The sequence below is a fragment of the Anabrus simplex genome, chromosome 2 (genome assembly GCF_040414725.1).
Source record: "Anabrus simplex isolate iqAnaSimp1 chromosome 2, ASM4041472v1, whole genome shotgun sequence".
Classification (NCBI taxonomy): domain Eukaryota; kingdom Metazoa; phylum Arthropoda; class Insecta; order Orthoptera; family Tettigoniidae; genus Anabrus; species Anabrus simplex.
In genome coordinates, this window is record NC_090266.1 from 814,413,992 (window position 1) to 814,435,605 (window position 21,614).

The 21,614-nt window shown below is 38.1% G+C and overlaps 1 protein-coding gene across 1 annotated transcript in view; it reads right to left on the minus strand.

Moving 5' to 3' along the window:
* LOC136863696 (dolichyl-phosphate beta-glucosyltransferase) overlaps positions 1-21,614 on the minus strand; it is a 253,703-nt gene that overhangs the window by 106,103 nt on the left and 125,986 nt on the right. Inside the window, exon 4 of the mRNA XM_067140056.2 lies at positions 18,811-18,919. Coding sequence (XP_066996157.2) covers positions 18,811-18,919 — 109 coding nt within the window. The remainder of the gene's footprint in view (positions 1-18,810; positions 18,920-21,614) is intronic.

Consider the following 21,614-nt stretch of genomic DNA (forward strand, 5'->3'; position numbering starts at 1 on the left):
TTTCTAGTATCCTCTTCTGGCTTTCTTCTACCTTCTCCTCCAACATTTTCCCATTTTCTTCCATCTTCTCCTCTGTAATAATCTGGCCCTCTTCCATTTTCTTCTGCATTTGTTTTCTTTTATATTCTCCTCCATCATCTTTCGATTTTCTTCAATCTTCTCTTCCATTTCCTTCTGGTGTTCATTCATCTCTTTTCAATTTTCCTAAATCTTTTTCATCAACATATCAAAGAGCACATTTAACTGAGCCTCCATTTTCGTGAAGTCGCAGGTCTCAACAGGCATGCAAAAATTAATACAAGAAGAAACCTAATGATGTGTGTGTACGTACTCACTATATACAGATGTATATAGACGAACCACGCTGCCTCAGCATCTATTGTATGATTGATTGCCATCAAACTTAGATGAGAAAAATATTTTCTTCTATCTCAAATTGGAAATGCGGACCAAACTCCCGTTTATTTTGATACGCCACAAACTGCGACTGCATATTTCATAAAAAATCCATGCTTGTTCAGGACAGTTTTCATGGCCATTCAGCGGAGCCCGTTAAAAATGAGGTGCCTCATTTCAACACCATTCCTGTCCTAGCACCAGGCGGACTAACATCAATTTTACAGCCGCTAGACATCTCGGTGAATAAACCATTCAAAGATCGTCTCTGTCGTTATGGGGAATGGATGGCACCTGATTCCTTCGAACTGACAAAATTTGGTAGCATTAAGAAATACGGCACTGAACAATTGTGCTCTTGGATTCTTCGAGCTTGGAATTAGATCACGGAAGACATCATCGCCAAGAACTTCAAGAAGACCAGGATATCTAATGCAATGGATGGCTTGGAGGAGAACATCATGTTGGACGACGCAATGGATACAAACAATTCCGCTGATGAAGATTAACTGTCTACCAGTACATCTCCCTAAGAGGCACTTAATGAACTAATTTTCATTCGCACAATCATACCTGCTTACTTTATAAAACAAAAAATCAGGATATCTTTGATTTGAAAATCAGGAAAAATCAGAAGATACAACTGATCAAAAATACTTAATGTACATGTCTTGCGCAATAGAGGAGTACTGAATGAGAACATACAACCTGTTTTCCAGTCAATGATCGGGTCTGGGATGGGATGAATGAAGCTCCCAACTTGCGGCGAGGATAGGAATTGTGCCGGCTGCCGAAACCTGTCGCACTCCTCTGGGGCAATGATTACTGACTGACAGATGAAATGAAATGAGAGTGGAGAGTGCTGCTGGAATAAAGGATGACAGGGAAAACTGGAGTACCCGGAGAAAAACCTGTCCCGCCTCCGCTTTGTCCAGCACAAATCTCACATGGAGTGACCGGGATTTGAACCATGGTATCCAGCGGTGAGAGGCCGGCGTGCTGCCGCCTGAGCCATGGAGGCTCCAATAGAGGAGAACTATGATATATCTTGTAACACTTATTGTCTCAAAACCCAACTGTAGCTATGCGAGGCTACAAGGCTAAAAATTACCCATCTCTATTCCCTCACAGGAAGTATGTGAGTGAGATGGTCGGAATCTGATAAGCCTTCTGAAAATAGTATGAACTAGTGCTCCACACATGTGAATCTGTCATGCAGTCAGATGCCATTACTTAGCAAATGCATAGATTAATACATTGCATCACACGCCCGCGTGATTATGCATAGCACAATGCTATTTCTATCAAGAAATAAATTCAAATTTGCCAGAATCGTTCCGCAAATGGCTCCTAAAATCTCTATAAATGTCATTAGTCGCTATCTTTGAAATTCTGTCACTAAATTACTACAACTATTTTGCTTTACATCGCACTGACACAGATAGGTCTTATGTCGACGATGGGATAGGAAAGGGCTTGGACTGGGAAGGATGCTGCCGTGGCCTTAATTAAGGTACAGCCCCAGCATTTTCCTGGTTTGAAAATGGGAAACCACGGAAAACCATCTTCAGGGCTGCCGACAGTGGGATTTGAAACCACTATCTCCCGGATGCGAGCTAATAGCTGCACACCTTAACCGCACTGTCATCTCGCCTGGTACTAAATTACTGAAAAAGACTCCAAATTTAGCGAATTGTCTCTAGAATCGACGAAACTGATGTCAACGAACACGAACATAGCCACGCGAGAACGAGAGGTTGACAATATATATATATATATTGAAACAGGAACGCCCGTACTTCAGTTTTGTGGAGAGCATGGATAACGCCAAGGCACATACGGTTCAAGAGAAGGGTAGTGAAATGAGTTCATATTTAAAGTGGAACTTGCAGTTTATTAAAAAATACATACAAATTATATTACCTTTTACAGACGAATAGTTTGAACGTCCTCGAAGATGTGGAGAAGGCGTCGTCCAACGTCGTCCAACGTCGTCAGCATCGGCGGCGTCCCACGTCGTCGAAGTCGCCCCATGTTGTCGGCATCTTCCCACGGCGGTTGTTAGCCCTTGATGTTGAAGGAGACTCGAACCTGGGGCTGTCGTCTGATGATATATCATCTGATGGCCAAGCAGGCATCAATTTTTGATAATGAGACAAAGTCTCTTAGTGCATTGGCACTGCCGGTGGCTCCAGTTAGCCTACGCAGTGGCCTCCACGGTATGCACTAGCCAGCGTATTGGTAGGTGTGCTAGGTACCAACAGATGAGCCCACCCTAGCACACGAGGGCGAAACGCTGGCAACCAAGTATGAGTTAGCTGGAAAATTTATAATGTCCAATAACGGACCATTTATATTGGTATTATAAATTTACTCATTCAGGACAAATATATCAGATTCCCTATGGGAATCAACATCTATATCATGATGATAGTGCAGCGTGGAATAGTTGTTGAGTTTTGTATTCCAGTAAGTCCCATGAAAGGAGCAGAGAAATGTAAAACTTTCGCAAAGAATGTCAATGGAATATGATACGACACTTCTCTACCGCACTGCACTGCAAATTATGGCGAGACACTGTTTACTGACCGAATAAGTTCCACAATAAATGGTCTTGTACGCACATTTGAAAAAAAGGAGATGAATTCAAAATCACAGTTCTGTGAGAATGATTAACATTGTTCGTGCAATAGTCACTAACGAACTTGAAGTGACAGGCAATGAAAATAATCTGGAACTTTCTGAGATACGATTGTTTACCACTTCACTTAATCTCAGTGCAAAAGAAAATAAATTAAGTCCTTCGGACACAGTCTCTGCACTGTTTGTAATGAGTACATGCAATGTTCTAGCACACACACACACACACACACACACACACACGTAGAAATAAATTAAAGTTTCTGCGTAGACAGAAAGAAATAGTTTATGATACAGTCTTGTGAAAGAGAACCAAGTTCTGTTACAACTCAGTCTTAACAAAAATCACGTAATTTCTCAGAGGTAAATTTTCCACGGAGGCACAATTTTACACGTAAATGTAGACACAGACTTTATGAGGGAAATGAACATAGTCCCTTGAAAGGAAATAAAGGTACCGTATTTCACGAATCAGCACAGTCCTTGAAAGGAAATATCGGCACAGTCTTACGTTAGCATGGTTATGCGAAGTGAATTAACACAGTCTTTTGAAAATGAAGGTTGGCACAGTCTTATGAAAAGAAAATGTCGACACTGTTTTTTCACGGGGTGAAAAGGAAAGGTTGGCACTGTCCTTTATGAGACAAATAACACTGTCCATGAAAAGAATTGTACTTTTATTAGGGCACAATTTCACGAAGTATCCTAACACAGTCTCTTGTAGAGGAAACAACTAAAGCACTGTCTTTATGCCCTAAGTCATTTAAGCACAGTTTCAAAATATCAAGTGATTACTGTACAGTCTCTTCAATTACACAATTCACGAAACGAAATAATGTTACTCGGCTCGACAGACCGATATTATCAGTGAATAAGCTTTCGCTTACACGCAAAGTTAGAGTCCACAGAGGAGGCTTTCAACACTCATATTATGTACTTTCAAACCCCAGTCCTTAGCCGGACAGAGTAATAAACTGTGTCACATCAGCGAGACGACTGGTTCATGACGAAGTACTGTGACACACACTGTGACACACTGACACACACTGATCTCTTCGAGGCTGGTGACCCCCTTATATTACTCAAGGTCGGACGGCGAGACTGGAAATATGAGCTTCTAAAATAATTTCATATCTCGGCCATCCTTCTGCCGATTTTAATGAAAATTTTGGGTAGTAGCATTTGTTATCCAGACCTACAAGGTGATGTTCTCGAAATTATGAGTTAACCTTCCGTTCGTGATGAAATGCCATAGAATCGAACAGAACTTTTGGTGTGACGTCACTTTGCCTTGGCTGGCACTCTGTAATAGCGCTTGCTTGCATGCTGTCCCCCATGATGCGTGTGTGCTCGGCGCTCGTTTTGAATCCATACAGTCGGGTGTTAGCGCGTTCCTCTCAAGAAATACATGAGCGCGAATGCTCGCAGGGCATTCCCGTTTCAATATATATATATATGCATTGCGATATAGAGGTTTCAATAAACATCGCACATTCGCACGCATTTCTCATATTAATAAACATCTATATTATTTCATGAGAAAGCAGCCAATGAGCGAAGGACTTCCGGACACTGGCGTACAAAGCTGAAATGACGGGATTTGAAAACAAATGTTTGAAGTTCACCAAAAAATAAGCTAAAATCAGGAGAAATAACAGAATAATCGGGAGGTGGGAAAAACTGTTGAAAATTGGGAGTCATTGAAATAATAATAAGTTAATTTATTAATTTGTCCACCTAATCAATACAATAAATCTTGTCTTTGTTGAATTACACTGACATGTTAATCAAAATGGTACATGTTTCGCCTTACATATAGGCATCATCAGCCATGTGTTTAACCTTGAAATAAAATCAGGCACCTGACTTACACATAAATAAGATAAAACTGATTTATAAAAAGCCTTGAAGAGACATGAAAGAAAATTAACATATAGTAAAAGACTAGTACAATATTGGTTTTAAAGACAATGCTATGAGTGAGAAGTTAAAAATTGGGGAAAGTATTTACAATAGTAACATTGAAAGACTATTAATATAAGTAAAATGAATAAAACAACAGTTTGTCATAGACAAGCAGCAAAATTCCCGTGAAATGATGTTGATCAACTAGTGGTTGGAACTAGACAATAATGAGAATGACGATTGGAATCGTATTTATAAAACATAATGCTGAATAAAATTAAGTTGAGAGATGGTCAAGGGACCTGTGATAATTTGTTTACGTAAGTTAAAAGTCAATAGCATATTTATTAATTTGTCCACCTAATCAGGTGCCTGATTTTATTTCAAGGTTAAAACCATGGCTAATGATGCCTATATGAAAGGCGAAACATGTACCATTTTGATTAACATGTCAATGTAATTCAACAAAGACAAGATTTATTGTATTGATTAAGTGGACAAATTAATAAATTAACTTATTGTTATTATTTCAATCAAATATCATCAATACGGATAAAAAATTATATTTATCACTTGTAATAATCGGGAGTCACCCGCCTAAATCGGAAAAGTTAGCAGGTATGCACATATTCTGTGCCTGATATAAATTTTATTATGCAATGTTTGTGTTGCCAGGGTTGACCCCAAGATCACGTTCATCTGTATTGCCGCACCTTTTGAAACTGAACATGGCAAGTTGTTTGAAGAAAAGTCACGACTGTTCAAAAAAATATTATTTTAGTTATTCGCTTTTAAATACTAATATGATGAATAAATGAAGTTTTCGAAGCTGTATTTCTCAACTTTACATCTGATTTTTTTTCAGCCATCATGTAACATACACGTATTCCCCGCCACCCCTCACCCCTCGAGTTTTGCCCTCATGTTACAAATACCAAAGGGGGGGGGAATTATGCAAGTAAATATTTACAGAGGTTGTTTCCAATCTCTGGAAATGAATAAGGGTCTTACCTTAAAAAAAAGCCAGGTCTCCACCATTGGTCATGCTCTGTGTGAGGTCCCTTCATATGAACTATAGCACTGCACCTCAATTTCCATTGAAGAAGACTTTTACATAACACAGCCATGTCCATGTTTTTCTAATCCTCCTCACAAGCTTCCCATAAGCCTTCCACAGTACAAGGACGCCTGTTTCCAAACGCCCCTTTCAGAAGTCCAAATGTATAAAAGTCTATGGAAGAAGCATCAGGTAACTTCACTGCGATATCAGTAACAGGTATAGCATGAATCCTGTTTCTTGTTCCATTCTAAGAATACAAGGGTTGAACCAGAAATATGACTGCATGCTTTATTTTCATGCACCCACTCGTTCTCTGAACCTGCACCATACAGAGCTGGGATCTCAGTTTGGTAAATTGGGGTCAGGACTTCATTTTTGTAGTATAGGGTGTTTGTGCTTTTAGCAACACAGCACATTTTTAATTTCCCGTTATAGCAGCACCCAACTATAACCATAAATCCCCTGGAGAAAGTTTCTTTGCATTCTGCATACCATTTTGTCTGACCTTTCTCACCCTTCTCTCGGTAATAAATCGCACAGGGTTCACTGCAGTCACTTATATAAACAAATGCTTCATCTAATGTGACCATAAATTTCCATTTTTGACCTGCAAGGTAATTCTCATAGAGTTTCCTACTGTTTGTGCGCCGTTCCGTAATGTGATGATCTGACAAATTGTGAACCCAGCCCCTTTCCCGTTCCTCTAATTTTAAATCCCAGTCGATTATTGTGTTAACAGTTTCTAATGATGTCCCCAACTTACTTGCTATCGCCCATTGGATAGCTGGACTGCTGCCGGATACAACGAGCTTCATCTTCCTTATGACCTCTGAATTACTGGCTTGAGGAAGGTCGTGGGTTCACTTGTATCCTGTCCTTCGGAATTAATCCCATTTGACACAGTTGATCCCTTTCTTTGTCACTGTAAAATTCCTTTTCCTGCACTGTTCAATAATAGCAGAATAGGTATAGTTGGCATCAGAACGGGCCATGATGTATCCTCCTCAATAAGGTTCAATTTTCTTCGGCATCGCTTGAGCTGCAAGCTTGTGAACACTACACACGCACATTGTGATCTCACCCAACGTCACCTGCATGCACGCCAAACTGCTATAGTGCGACCTCAAAGTCGTTTCCAGAGATCGGAAACACCCCGATATATGGTCATGCTATTACAGGACTTCCCAAAATATTAAAACAAACAGGTATTTCTGGTGAACTGAGAAATCCTTATTCTGTCTTCCATTTCTCTTCACATCTGCAATTTTGGAATATAATTTCAAGCTTGTTATTTTCCATTAATTTTGCTGCACTTTTGCATTTATTGCAAAATAGGTCATTTCACTTTAAATTGATCTTATTACTTTCAATTGCAAAAATAAAATTACTATCTTCTAAACCAGAATCAAATTATATGTTAGGATACCTCAAAATCGCTTCAAATTATTTTGAAGCATTTACTACTGATGTGAAAAAATCTTGCCTCTAGGTATAACTGAGTAATGTACATCTCAGATTAGACTGTGTTATGCCATACGTTAAACACAACCGGCAAACACTGCAATTACACTCATCATGAAAGAATAGTTCTATAACCCAATGGCTGCCAAGATCCGATATGAGCCGATGCTCTCTGAACCATAAAACTGCCAAGATCCAATGAGATCTGATCCCGTAGAGGCTGGTGTCCAAATATAGTTTGTTTGGATTTAATGTAACAAATGTCTGGCGTATGCATGTTGCCTGATCCATGGTATCTCTGGCTACAATTATATACCATTTTCTCTCTGAAAAAGACATTATAAGATTCTTATTTACTACTTCTGAGATTGGCACTCGCAGCGCATGTCATGCACACCATGAACGTTGCACCCCGAACCTTGTAGTACACTGTCTGTGTATGTTTGGCACGAGATACAGATTCTTTCTATCGTATTTTTTGACATTATATTGCAAATTTCTTCAGGATAAAATGGTAAAATATTTGGAAAACTTGTGTGATGAAGACATACAGGCTACACGGTTAGGAAGTGACAGTGAGAGTGATATTTCTTCCAGTGAATATGAAAACAGTGAGCCAGACAGTGACATTTCATACAACACAGATATTATGCCTAATGGTGTTTTTCCTCCTCAATCACCTACTACTACTACGACAATGATGATTATGACAAAAGTAAAGGTGATGATGGTCTTAGTTTGAACTGACAAGATGCAAGTCAACATGACAATGGACCTAATAAAAAACTTCAATTTCAAGAAAACAATGGTCCAAAGCACAGACTCCCTTCAGATGCCCTACCAATACAATCCACCTTCCTATTTCACACAGCTTGACTTCTAAATCTTTTTGTTACTGAAACAAATACAGTAGAATCCCTATTTAACGTTTTTTCAGGGACCTGATCTTTTTTAAACCTTAAATGGGGGTTTTATTTCTGCTAGTGGCTTTACATCGCACCGACACAGATCGGTCTTGGGGCAACGATGGGATAGGAATTGGAAGGAAGCGGCCATGGCCTTAATTAAGGTACAGCCCTGGCATTTGCCTGGAGTTTATATTTAGAAATTTCATGATCCATATCGAAGTGGGATTACCATAACTGAAATTAAGAGGGTTCCTCCTATTCAATACAAAGATATTTATTAACGTGAATGAGTCACATATCGTTCACATGAGGTACTAGTTTCGGCACTAAACTTGTGCCATCATCAGCCAACAAGTCAAATCGGGCAAACACAATATAACTTTAAAACAACTTTAAAACACACTATAATACTTGCACAGATGAATATGAAATAAAATATGGTACATGATGATGTTGCATTTCAGTTTAAAATCCATTAATACGACGATGACTCCATCGTTGTATACCCATGGCAGTTTGTCCAGCTTGTATATGTCTTTAGTTTTTTAAACCTGTTAAAATTATGCTGCGGAGTTTAATGTCCTATGGAGTTGACACTATGTGTGTTTTGTAGTTTGGTTCCAAAAAATAAACATGCATATGATGAACTTGGTTAGATCCAAAGAATTAATTCCCACTTCAATATGGGTTTTGGAACCTGGAGAAGAAATTAAATGTCGAATTAGGCAAAAGATAGGAAGGAAAGACTAAAAAGAAAAGTCTAGAACAGACAAGAGACAACTAGAAACAAACTCACCTTGAGCAGCCTGAGTGATTGGCGAACGGAGCTAGACTGATGGATGCGATCATGAGGTTAAGGGGTGAGGCAGAGGGGAGGAGAGGGAAGGGGTAGAGGCGGAGCAACTGTCACGGAGCTAAGGTGGAGTGGAAGGATGTGGTAGTGGGGGTAAATGGTGTGGATATACACTGCGTATGATTTGAAAGATCAAATTGTTTTTAGGCGGTCTAATATTTCTTAACCATTTAATTAAGAGATCGTAAAGAATATTAGATTTCTCAGAAATTTAATTTAAGTCATAGTTAGGGTTGAAATACTGATTGCAATGAATGAAACAATTTTCGACAATGTTCATGATTGGCCCTGTGTTTGCTATTTGAAGTATCTCAAAATCATGTTCTATATCAGTGAACTTATGATTAGAGTCGTGAATGTGTTGGCCTATAGCAGAAAACTAGTTATATCTTACTGCGTTGACATGCTCTGAATTTCGGGTTGTGAAGCTGCGTCCTGTTTGTCCCACGTAAGAGGCGCTGCAGTCGATGCACTTGAATCTATAGATTCCGGATTTAGAAAATCTGTTAGAGGTGTTGACTGCTGTTGAATTGTGTATAATTTCGGAAGTCCTATTATTAGTTCTGAAGAAAATTTTTACGTTATGTTTTCGAAAGAGATTGGTGATTTGATGGACATTGTCGTTGAATGTAAAAGTAGATGAAATGGTAGTTTTAGGTTTTTCTTTTGTGAGAGTAGTCTTAGGCCAGTGTCGAAATTTATTGATTATCTGTTCTATAAATGATCTGTTGTAACCGTTAGATTTGGCGATTGCTCTTATAGTGTTGAGTTCGCTATTGAGGTCTTTTCTAGACATAGGTATCATGAATGCACGATGAACCATGCTATTATACGCTGCACGCTTGTGTGTTTGGGGGTGTATGGAATCTTGACGAATAGTATTGACAGTTTGTATCTGTTTTCTGAAGATTCTATATGAAAGAGCAGTTGGACTTCTGAGAATAGTTAAATCCAGAAATTTAATTACTTTATTATTTTCGGACTCAAGCGTAAATTTGATGTGGGGTTCGATGTTGTTTAGTTCTTGCAGGGTAGAGGTCGCATTCTTGATTTCTTCATCCATTGTAACAAATGTATTGTCAACATATCTGGCCCACATGAGGATGTTTGGAAAAGTGTTGCTCTTTATTTTTGTGTATTCTAGAAAGTCTAAATTAATGTCCGCTAGAATTCCCGATGTGGGTGATTCCATGGCCAGTCCATTTTTTTGATAGATTGCGATCAATATTTCAACCCTAACTATAACTTAAATTAAATTTCCAAGAAATCTAATATTCTTTACGATCTCTTAATTAAATGGTTAAGAAATATTAGACTGCCTAAAAACAATTTGATCTTTCAAACCGTACATAGTATATATCCACATCATTTACCCCCACTACCACATCCTTCCGATTCCACCTTAGCTTCGTGACAGTTGCTCCGCCTCTACCCCTTCCCTCTCCTCCCCTCTGCCTCACCCCTTAACCTCATGATCGCATCCATCAGTCCAGCTCCGTTCGCCGATCACTCAGGCTGCTCAAGGTGAGTTCGTTTCTAGTTGTCTCTCATCTGTTCTAGACTTTTCTTTTTAGTCTTTCCTTCCTATCTTTTGCCTAATTCGACTTTTAATTTCTTCTCCAGGTTCCAAAACCCATATTGAAGTGGGAATTAATTCTTTGGATCTAACTAAGTTCATCATATGCATGTTTATTTTTCGGAACCAAACTACAAAACACACACAGTGTTAACTCCATAGGACATTAAACTCCGCAGCATAATTTTAACAGGTTTAAAAAAACTAAAGATTATACAGCTGGACAAACCGCCATGGGTGTACAACAACGGAGTCGTCATCATTTTAAAGGATTTTAAACTGAAATGCAACATCATCATGTACTATATTTTATTTCATATTCATCTGTGCAAGTATTATAGTGTGTTTTAAAGTTGTTTTAAAGTTATATTGTGTTTGCCTGATTTGACTTTTTGGCTGATGATCGCACAAGTTTAGTGCCGAAAGTAGTACCTCATGTGAACGATATGCGACTCATTCATGTTAATAAATATCTTTGTACTGAATAGGAGGAACCCTCTTAATTTCAGTTATTGTATTTGCCTGGAGTGAAAATGGGATACCACAGAAAACCATTTTCAGGGCTGCCGACAGTGGAATTCGAACCCACTATCTCCCGGATACAAGCTCACAGCCGCGCGCCTCTAACGATACGGCCAACTTGCCTGGTAATTGGGGGATTACCTTAAATCGAGGTTTCAGTAGAAAGCACACCTTTTCTAGAGATCTTTGCCTGTACTAACATAAACCGTACCAACATACATTATTCACACAGCGACAGCAATAAAACAAGGAGATATCTATCCTACACACTGTACTGTAGTTACGGTTTGCGTTCCATTATGACAGATTTTTGTCGGTGAATGCAAAATTGTTTCGGTTTAAGGTTGTTCGTATAATGTTATACATGATTTTCTATAAAAGTCCGGAAAGATACTGTGCCCGTGTGCTGGTCTCTGCTAGTTAAATATGGGCCAGAGTGTCACTGGGCTAGCTTTGTCAGCATGGCGCGTGTGTCCTTGAGCCACGTGGTGACCTGTTTCCTACCTAAAGGGGGAGCTTAGCTGACTCGGGAAATAAAAATAAAAATAAAAGTGGACGAGAAATGAAAGTATCTAGAATACGTTCGTCTGCAGTCACACTGGATTTATAGCAAAGGAAATATTTATAATATCTTCGATGGCGTGATATGCATAACTAAGAAGGTGTGCAATAATGATATTTGACTGGACAGTGTTAATGATATCATGTGTGAATTGTAATAATTAGCCACTGAATTTTTATTTAATTTGAATGATATTTTGGCAGAAATTAAGGTGAATTTATTTAATGAAACCAATAAGAATTCAGTAGTTGAATTGACTATTTCCTACAATGAGTGCACATCTACGGTACTTAAAGCGAGTCATACGTATACAAGCTCTCACATACTTATAACTCACTCCTGTCACTTTGTTCGCCTCGCCAGCTTTATTTCATCACAGAACATCGGTGGGGATACTGTCATCGGCAGGGATAGTGGACTCATTTCCTGTGTTCAACTCTTACTTCAGATTGTGCCAGCCTACGACTCTAATTAGTGTAACCAACAAACGTCGAAAATATCAGATAACTCATAAATGTACATGTCTTTTCACAATAATTTGCAGGATTGTGCTCAGGATTTTTCTTAATTCATTTGGTACAAGTTTCAGCAATCATCAGAGAGTGTAAACGTGGAAGAGGACCTCTACATTGTTCATCGCCAGAAGATGGAAGTTCGTGCCAGAGACCACACACATTCCATCATGATTTTCTAAGTCTATAGACCGGCATCAACAATGGAGAAATGCAAGAATTTCAGCCTAGAATGTATGATTGAGGACCCCAAGAGTTCAACATGAAGACTACCGTACAAGTTAAGTCGACAACGTCTTATTTATATCTGTTCTCCGTAGCTCTTTATTTCTAGTCTTATTCTTTCTTTGGTATAGTCTTATAGTCTGTAGTTGATTTCATTTTCACAATATTACATTGATTATTTCCTTATATGTGAGATAGGACTTGAAACTTAATCCATGTACTTGTTTGATTCCTGACCACGTGTTGTTGAGTTCGGAAATGACAGATCAGTTGAAGTTATCCATGTGTTATCAGAACTATCCTTTCTTATTGTACGAATTTCATTATAATAGTGAGTTAATCTGTGTCAGATGAAATTTTTGAGGTAATATTTTCCCAATATTTTTAACATTTTCATGATAAATGAACTTATACTCGTGCCTCGTGGTAATGATAGCATGCCATCAAGATATTAATTCCAAATCGAGATTATGGATTTACTAAGAGTACTTGCGCTGTGATATATGATTATTAATGGATTATTTAGTCATCGAGACAAATTTAATGGGAATAAGACTTGTTTTGGACAATAACAGGTTCTTATAATTTTTCTGACTACACATTGTGTGATAAGTGGTTATGATCGTCGTCATTATAATGTTGTTACTGTACATGGAATTTATGTGAAATTAGTACATGTGATATGAGTCTTTGTGATATTGAATTGTCACATGTTAATGTGGCTATATTTTTATACATGATGTTGATCATGGTAGAAAGGAGATAATGAATTGAGATTATACGAGATGTAATCACTGTAGTAATGTCTTCCAATGATGATGATAAGAATAAGTCCATGTCGATCGATGTGCTCCATAATTCAGACTTAATATTTTGGAATAAGCTTATCCTGATATAACTCATGGAAGTCAGCAATTCGAAGTTTTAATGTATGTGTAAATCTTATTGGAGGACCTTAAGTCTGGAAAATAGATCCTCAATTTAATATCCTAATAATATTATAGTTCGATACCAGGCAAGCTCACTTTTCATTGCCATAATTCATACTCACGTGCAGACTTTATATTTTCAATGACATTTCTAAATGAACTTATTGGAGAGTGGTGATATTGATTAGTACCTGAATGTGACGTGTAGAATGTAAATATTTCTTCTTTTGGAATTTTCCAGTAGTTAGTTGTAGAATTTAGTAATATTTTCTAGTGCTAAGACTTTTTGTGCATTTGTGATGTGATAATCTGTGACACTTTAGTGATATTTTATTCACAGTTGTGGACAGGATTTCCACGTTGATGAAGTATTTTTTTCTATTTAATGGTTTTTTTTTAGGAGTCAATAATGCTAATTTCAGTTCTTATGATGACCACGCAGTAGTAAATTTAGTTGTTAGTTCTCACAAGGAGATAAGTGGGAAAGACGAACAGATATACTCGACGTCTCGAATTAACTTTATCAGAAAAAAAGTTAACTCAAGTTTCATTCATATGCTAATAAAATTTTGATGAACATAATTTCACTAATATTTTGTTAAAGGAAGTAAACTTGTTAATCTTGAATATTTTATCTTATACACTTCATTAAAATTTAATGCATTTTTCCAGATTGTTCAAGGAATTCGAGACAACAATCTCATTTTTCAGATTAATAAATTTCAAATTATTAAATTAATATTTAACGAACGGAAAATACCTTGTGTTCAACACTCTGTTAGAATTGTAAGGATACTGAGCTTGATAGCTGCAGTCGCTTAATTGCGGCCAGTGTCCAGTATTCGGGAGATAGTAGGTTCGAACCCCACTATCGGCAGCCCTGAAAATGGTTTTCCGTGGTTTCCCATTTTCACACCAGGCAAATGCTGGGGCTGTACTTTAATTAAGGCCACGGCTGATTCCTTCCCACTCCAGCACTTTCCTGTCCCATCGTCGCCATAAGACCTATCTGGGTCGGTGCGACGTAATGCAACTAGCCCAAAAAAAAAAAAAGAATTGTTGAGAAAACTAAGTCACGTGTACTATCCCATTTGTTAGTTTTTTTTTTTAATGTCACATCAAGATTCAGCAGTAAATTAACATAACGTAGCAATCATTTTTCATCATCATAGATATCAGGATGACAAATATTTTATTTTATTTGAATAAAAGTTTGATATGATTTTCTATATATAAATATTCTTATTTTCCAAACCTCATGTCCAATCCTGCCACTTGTATTTATTAAGTCACCAATCATGTCGAACTGAGCACCCCTGGGGTGTCTCTTGTTCACCGGCAGACCTAGTTACAGGTACAATACCAAACTTGCACAGAAACACATTAAAATCGGTATAAAACAGCAATTGGTTTGTTTAAATATTTTTGCGGATGTTTTCCAAGCAGCGGCTTACCCATTAGCATGTATTTTCTAATTCCAATAGTCTGAACACGCATATTCCGTTTCCTTCTTAAAATATGTAATAGCATCACTCCAGATGGCTGTAGCAAACATTTCCATTTTCTTACTTCAAACGGCATCACCTAACTTAGATTTACCACACATGTATTATGAAAAAATATTTTAAGCTCCCTGTAGAATCATAACAACATTTTCAATATGAATTTACATGGGAACAGCCTTCCTGAAAGTTAACAAGACGCGAAAGTACATAACCCCTAACCTCTAAAATTAGCTATGCACACTGCTGTATCTTGAGTAGGAGAAAAATCACATTCTTCTTTTATTTCAGTACATAAAAATAAAATTAAGCAATCGCTTACTTCAGCCTTTATTTCTAAGGAGTTAACAACTGCTGGCATTGCATTTATTGCGAAAACATATTATCCTGATGTTTGTTTATATGAGTTGGAGTGGTGAGGAAACCTCAGGCTCGCTCAAGATCGACTAGCTCGCGCGAAGCGTGGAATCAATATGGAAAATGATCGATCGCATTCAATATAAACGCTGGAGTAGAGTGTATGAATATTGATTACGGATAAAAACTAAGACACCCGAATTTACCCATAATAATGGATGAATTAATAAAAGGATTCTCAATGTAACCAAAGGATACTGCACAGATTAATATAGGAATTTTCGAAGGTTATAATAACATTGTCATTAAAACGGGCTCTTCTGCTACAGCAGCCGTGGTCGGTTGTGTATCTTTTCTGAGTTTGACATCTCACTTTAGCCATAAATGCCCGTGCTCTAAATTGCTCTTCTGCCTTAAATCATCCTTAGCAAGCTTATGAAGTCTTTTTCATAGGTTCTTAATATACCATAACCAAAATGGATAGAAATAAATACTTGAGAATTTTGACATTTCCTTAACGCTAAATGTGGGTTTCGCTCTATTGTGAATAGAACAAATATATTGGTAAATAATCTGCCTAGTCAATACTATTTATTGATTTTTATTTACCTTTCACTTCAACATTACGTCTAGTACATGTTTCGAGAATATATATACATTCTCTTCTTCAGCTAGTGAATTAAAATTCCAGTATACAGTAGGACCTAGTAAAAGAGGAGGGCCCCCATTAAGAAATCTAAAACTATGACCATTACAATGTAACGTTTAAAAAAATCTGAAGGATAAAGACATGGAATTAAATTCCATCTTGTCATGTACAATGAAACACAATATGATAATATCTGTTTGAATTAAAATGTTGAGCACAGCGTCTTATTGTGATGTGAGTTCACAGTATCCTTGATGTGCAATGCTATCTTGTAAAGTATTAATGGTATTAATGGTATTAATGGTATTAAGAATACAATGAGATTGCACTAAAACTTGTAGTCCTGCCGATACCCTCCGTTAATGGGGGTGTTATGCAGCCAGGATGAAATAAAGTTAAAATGGTCTGTAAAAAGGAAAGGAAATAGAAATTGATTGAAAGACTACGACATGAACAAAATGAGAATACAACGTGCAAAAATATTAAAACTTACCAATATGATGATATAAGTAGTGCATGTGGCGTGCATCTATTGAGGAGATATAAAAGCTACTGGGGTTGTACGGCGACTGGTTACGGAGTTGCAGTGGGATAAGCGGTGAATGGAAAGAGGGGTGGAGAGTACCGCTCCTGATGCTATCGTCATACTTCCTTCCTTTACAAGCTTTTCCTCATTCTCTTTTGCCCTCTTTCTAGGGTATTGGGTCACCAATTTAAACAACTGGTTGTCCTCTGCCATGTGCTCATTAAGGCTATTTTCACTATCAAATTTTTGTAACCTGTAAATTTCTAACTTCTCAAGGGCATTCATTAGTTTTCCTTTGTTTAACGAATGTAATAAAACCATGTCCCGTTCAATATTAGTGAAATGATGATTGTTTTCATGCATGTGTTCGTACATTGCAAAGTATCTAGAATGTCTTTGTACATTCACGTGCTCTTTATACCGTACCAACACACTTCTACCCGACTGTCCGTCATACTTTTTCTTCACAGTCTTGGCAAGACAATTTGTATACTCCTGACTTACTGACCCTACTGTTGGTGTTTACGCTATTCGAATTGAACAAAATTTTATTATTATTATTATTATTCTCTGTCCTAAATGATACATGGATATTGTGTTTCCTGAAGAGTTTAACCAAGCCGTATGATTGTTTATTAATATAAGTGAATGTAGCAAATTTCTTCTTTTCTTATTTACCAGTAGAGTGTTAGGTCTATTCACGACCTTACTCTTTATCCTATTGACATAGCTCGCAGGGTAACCATTTCTTCTGGCAATATCATGTATGATTTTTATCTCTTTATTAAAATCATTTTTATCTAGTGGTGTTCTTACCGCTCTATTGATCAAGCTATAAAATGCCGCTTTCTTGTGTTCTCCCAGGTGGTTTGAGTCTTTCCTGATGACAACATCTGTATGTATTGGTTTTCTGAATACTTGGTAAACCAGGTTTTTATTGTCTCTAGTTACTGTTACATATAGGCAGTTTAGAATTGTATTATCTTCCGATTCGATTGTAAACATTATATGTTTATGTAAGTTGTTTAATTGGTCTAACAGCTCGTTTGGCTTGAGATCTTGTTCGTTAAACCTAGGAATTTCATTTTTGTCCGTATTGAACTGAGAAATGGATGATAGGAAAATGGACCGTTTTAAGTTTTTCCTATCATCCATCTTGTTCGTTAATGATAACGAACGTGTCATCAACAAACCTTAACCATAAGTCTAATCCTCTTATTTTGCCGACTATTTTTACATCAACGGGTTGCTAGACATTACCTTGTTTCCATACAATCACCTATAGGTACATGGTGTTTCGTTATGAAGATTGTTATCAGATTCCCCTTGTTCTGATTTTCACCAAGAACTGATGATGACTCCAAGGGAGTCAAAACCGGTCTTCTTATAATTTAATATATTTTTACAATGTGTTGAATGGTGGAACATCCCTCAAACTCTATCTTATTTGTTAAACGTCAACACAGAAATGAAGATCATAACCTACGATAGAAACATAAGTGAAAATAAAGCAAATCACAGGACATATCACAAATTATGAACAAAACAAAGAAAAAATATCACCTATATAGCTTCAAAACTGAGGTGAGTAAAAAATATTCAGTAAACCATTACACTTCGCATTAATTAAGGCTGCCAGTTTTAGCAGAACTATGGCATTTTAGCTGGGCAGTGATAGGGTTCAAGAATGAGACTTACCAAAATGGTATATTTTTGATGATGTCGGCTATTTTGGCTATTTGTTTTACGTCGCACCAACACAGATAGGTCTTATGGCTACGGTAGGATAGGAAAGGCCTAGGAATGGGAAGGAAGTGGCCATGGCCTTAATTAAGGTACAGCCCCAGCATTTACCTGGTGTGAAAATGGGAAACCACGGAAAACCACCTTCAGGGCTGCCGACAGTGGGGTTCGAACCCACTATCTCCCGGATGCAAGCTCACAGCTGCGCGCTCCTAACCGCACGGCCAACTTGCCCGGTTTTGACGATGTCAACAATTTCAAAAGGAAGAGGTCATGAAAGAAGGGAATAATGAGACTTGTTTTAATATGAGACATTGGCACTTCATTCACAAATTTAAAGGATGGGCGACATAAAGGCCAAGAAAAAAAGGGGGGGGGGGGGGAACATCCATCATACTAACCAAGATAATACTTTTTATTGATGAGGATATATTTGTTTGTTTTTTGTTTTTTGTCAGGAGTTAGCTGTGAGAGACTGATATACCTCCTAGTAGAGTTGTTAAACGACGTTCTAGTTTGACCAGATCCGCAAACCTCGTGGCCCCATCGGCATCGGCAAAAAGCAATACTGCTCCTCGAGCACACTGGATGCCCTACAAATATATTGAAAGTAAAGGAATAAATAAAAATCACCTGTTTATAATAACACAAATAAAGCAGTATGAACAATAGACATAGCCAAAAGTGAGATTAATATCTTAGTATATACATGATAATAAACAAAAATGCATGACTTGCAGTATCACAAAATCTTTAAACACAATAAACCAATACACGCATCCAATAACTGCCGAGGCCAACAGCACAGATGCCCTTAACTGAACAGTTAACGACATTAAACTGCAATTGCTTCAAGAAAGTAGTATATATTCAGCAATAAAGCACACCATGTAAATCCTACTTCCAAAAGAGTTGGTAAAAATAGACAGTGTTCCCATGAAACTATGAGCATGTGTTTTTAAAGACTGCATCATCAAGTTGATTAAACTACAAAGATGTTCCTTAACATAACTTAGAACATAACTAGAACTAACAGTGAGCCAGTAACATCTAATACTTCATAACATTTTGATCATAGACTGTAATGTCCGACTCGTTGGCTGAATGGTCAGCGTACTGGCCTTCGGTTCAGAGGGTCCCGGGTTCGATTCCCGGCCGGGTCGGGGATTTTAACCTTCATTGGTTAATTCCAATGGCCCGGGGGCTGTGTGTTTGTGCTGTCCCCAACATCCCTGCAACTCACACACCACACATAACACTATCCTCCACCACAATAACACGCAGTTAGCTACACATGGCAGATGCCGCCCACCCTCGTCGGAGGGTTTGCCTTACAAGGGCTGCACTCGGCTAGTAATAGCCACACAAAATTATTTATAGACTGTAATGTCCCTCAGTGCTCATGGACGGTTTCTGGTACACCACAGTTTCCTGTGAGTTACCTAAATGTGCTTGTAACATACTATGCTGATAATTTTAATGAGTTTCCAGGAACTTAAAACCAGATTTATAAGCCTTGGCAACAAACAGCACAGTTATAGTCATGTTTACCGGGTACTTCCTCTCGTCGTCCAATTGATGTATCTTCACGTGTCATTAGTTATTTTTAGTAACATCCAATTACTTTTACTTGCAGAATTTTTCATAATGAAAATTGGTTGGTAAATAGGTACAGAATCATCTCAATAAAGATGTGATTAAGAAGTCAGTAACTGGTTACATTTGGCACGAAACAATACAGAAAATGAAATGTCAGATAATGTAAATGAAATGAACTTGTCAATAGACCCAGTTCTTCAAACAAAACAGGTGATTGAAAATAAGAAGACCGATAGGGTAACAATAGCTCAGAAGAAAAGGTCTTGGGATGACTTACGTAACCAGCCGCACAGGAGGTTGGACTGCAAAACAGAACTGTATTTCGTGATGAAAGGGAATGCAAGAGAGCCCAATAATGAACACAGGGTAAGTACTGATATATCCTTTAACCGGTGGCATGCAGAATTCGGAACATAACTGCTGATGTGTGGTCTGCGAGACTTCTTACAAATATAGTTCAATAAGAAATATTTGACCATTTCTACAAGTACCATAATTATTTTATCTGATTCAACATGTACGAGGATGGTTTGTAAAGTTCTCGGAATCACCGCTAGATGTTAGTGCTAGAGCAACAAGGTTCCCGCGCAATAATCACACATCCTTTGTGAGTGAACACGTGGCGCGTCAGTGCTCTAGCTGCAGGAGTGTGGTAGTGACGACTTTGTTGTTGTTCCCGCATAGTGATTTGTGACAATAGGAAAAACTGAGATTCGAGCAGTGATTAAATACTTTGTAAAGAAAGGTATGAAAGCAAAGGAAATTCATGCCGACTTTCAGAACACACTGGGGGACTCGGCTCCTTCATTTTCAATTGTTGCCAAGTGGATCAGCGAGTTTAAATTTGGTTGGGAGAGCTTGGATGATGATCCACATAGTGGACGGCCAAAAAGTGTTACGACCCCAGAATTTATCGCAAAAGTGCATAAAATGGTCATGGAGGATCGTCGACTGAAAGTGCGGGAGATTGCTGAAGCTGTAGGGATGTCTTCTGAATGGGTATATTATATTTTAACCGAAGAATTGGGTATGAAAATATATCCGCACGATGGGTGCCACGGTTCTTGACATTGGACAATAAACGCACCAGATTGGAAATGTCCGAACAAAGTCTGGCCCGTTTTCAGTGCAACCAACAAGATTTTTTGCGCCGGTTTGTGACTATAGATGAAACTTGGGTCCACTACTATACCCCAGAGACAAAATAGCATTCAAAGCAGTGGAAACATGCTGATTCACCACCACCAAATAAAGCAAAGGCAGTGCGTTCAGCCGGAAAGGTCATGGCCTCAGTTTTCTGGGATGCAAAAGGCATTCTGCTGATAGATTATCTTTCTACTGGCCAAACAATTACAGGGCAATACTATGCAAACCTCCTAGACCAACTACAGGAAAAGATACGCAAAACAAGGCCTGGTTTGGCAAGGAAAAAGGTCATCTTTCATCAGGACAACGCTCCGCCGCACACAAGTGTTATTGCCATGGCAAAACTTCATGAACTGGGGTACGAATTGTTGCCACATCCACCTTATTCACCTGATTTGGCACCATCAGACTTTCAACTATTCCCCAAGCTGAAAATTTTCCTCGGTGGACAGAGATTTTCTACAAGGGAAGAACTGACAGCCGAATTGGAGAGGTATTTTGTAGGCCTGGAGGAATCTCATTTTCGAGATGGGATCAAGGCAT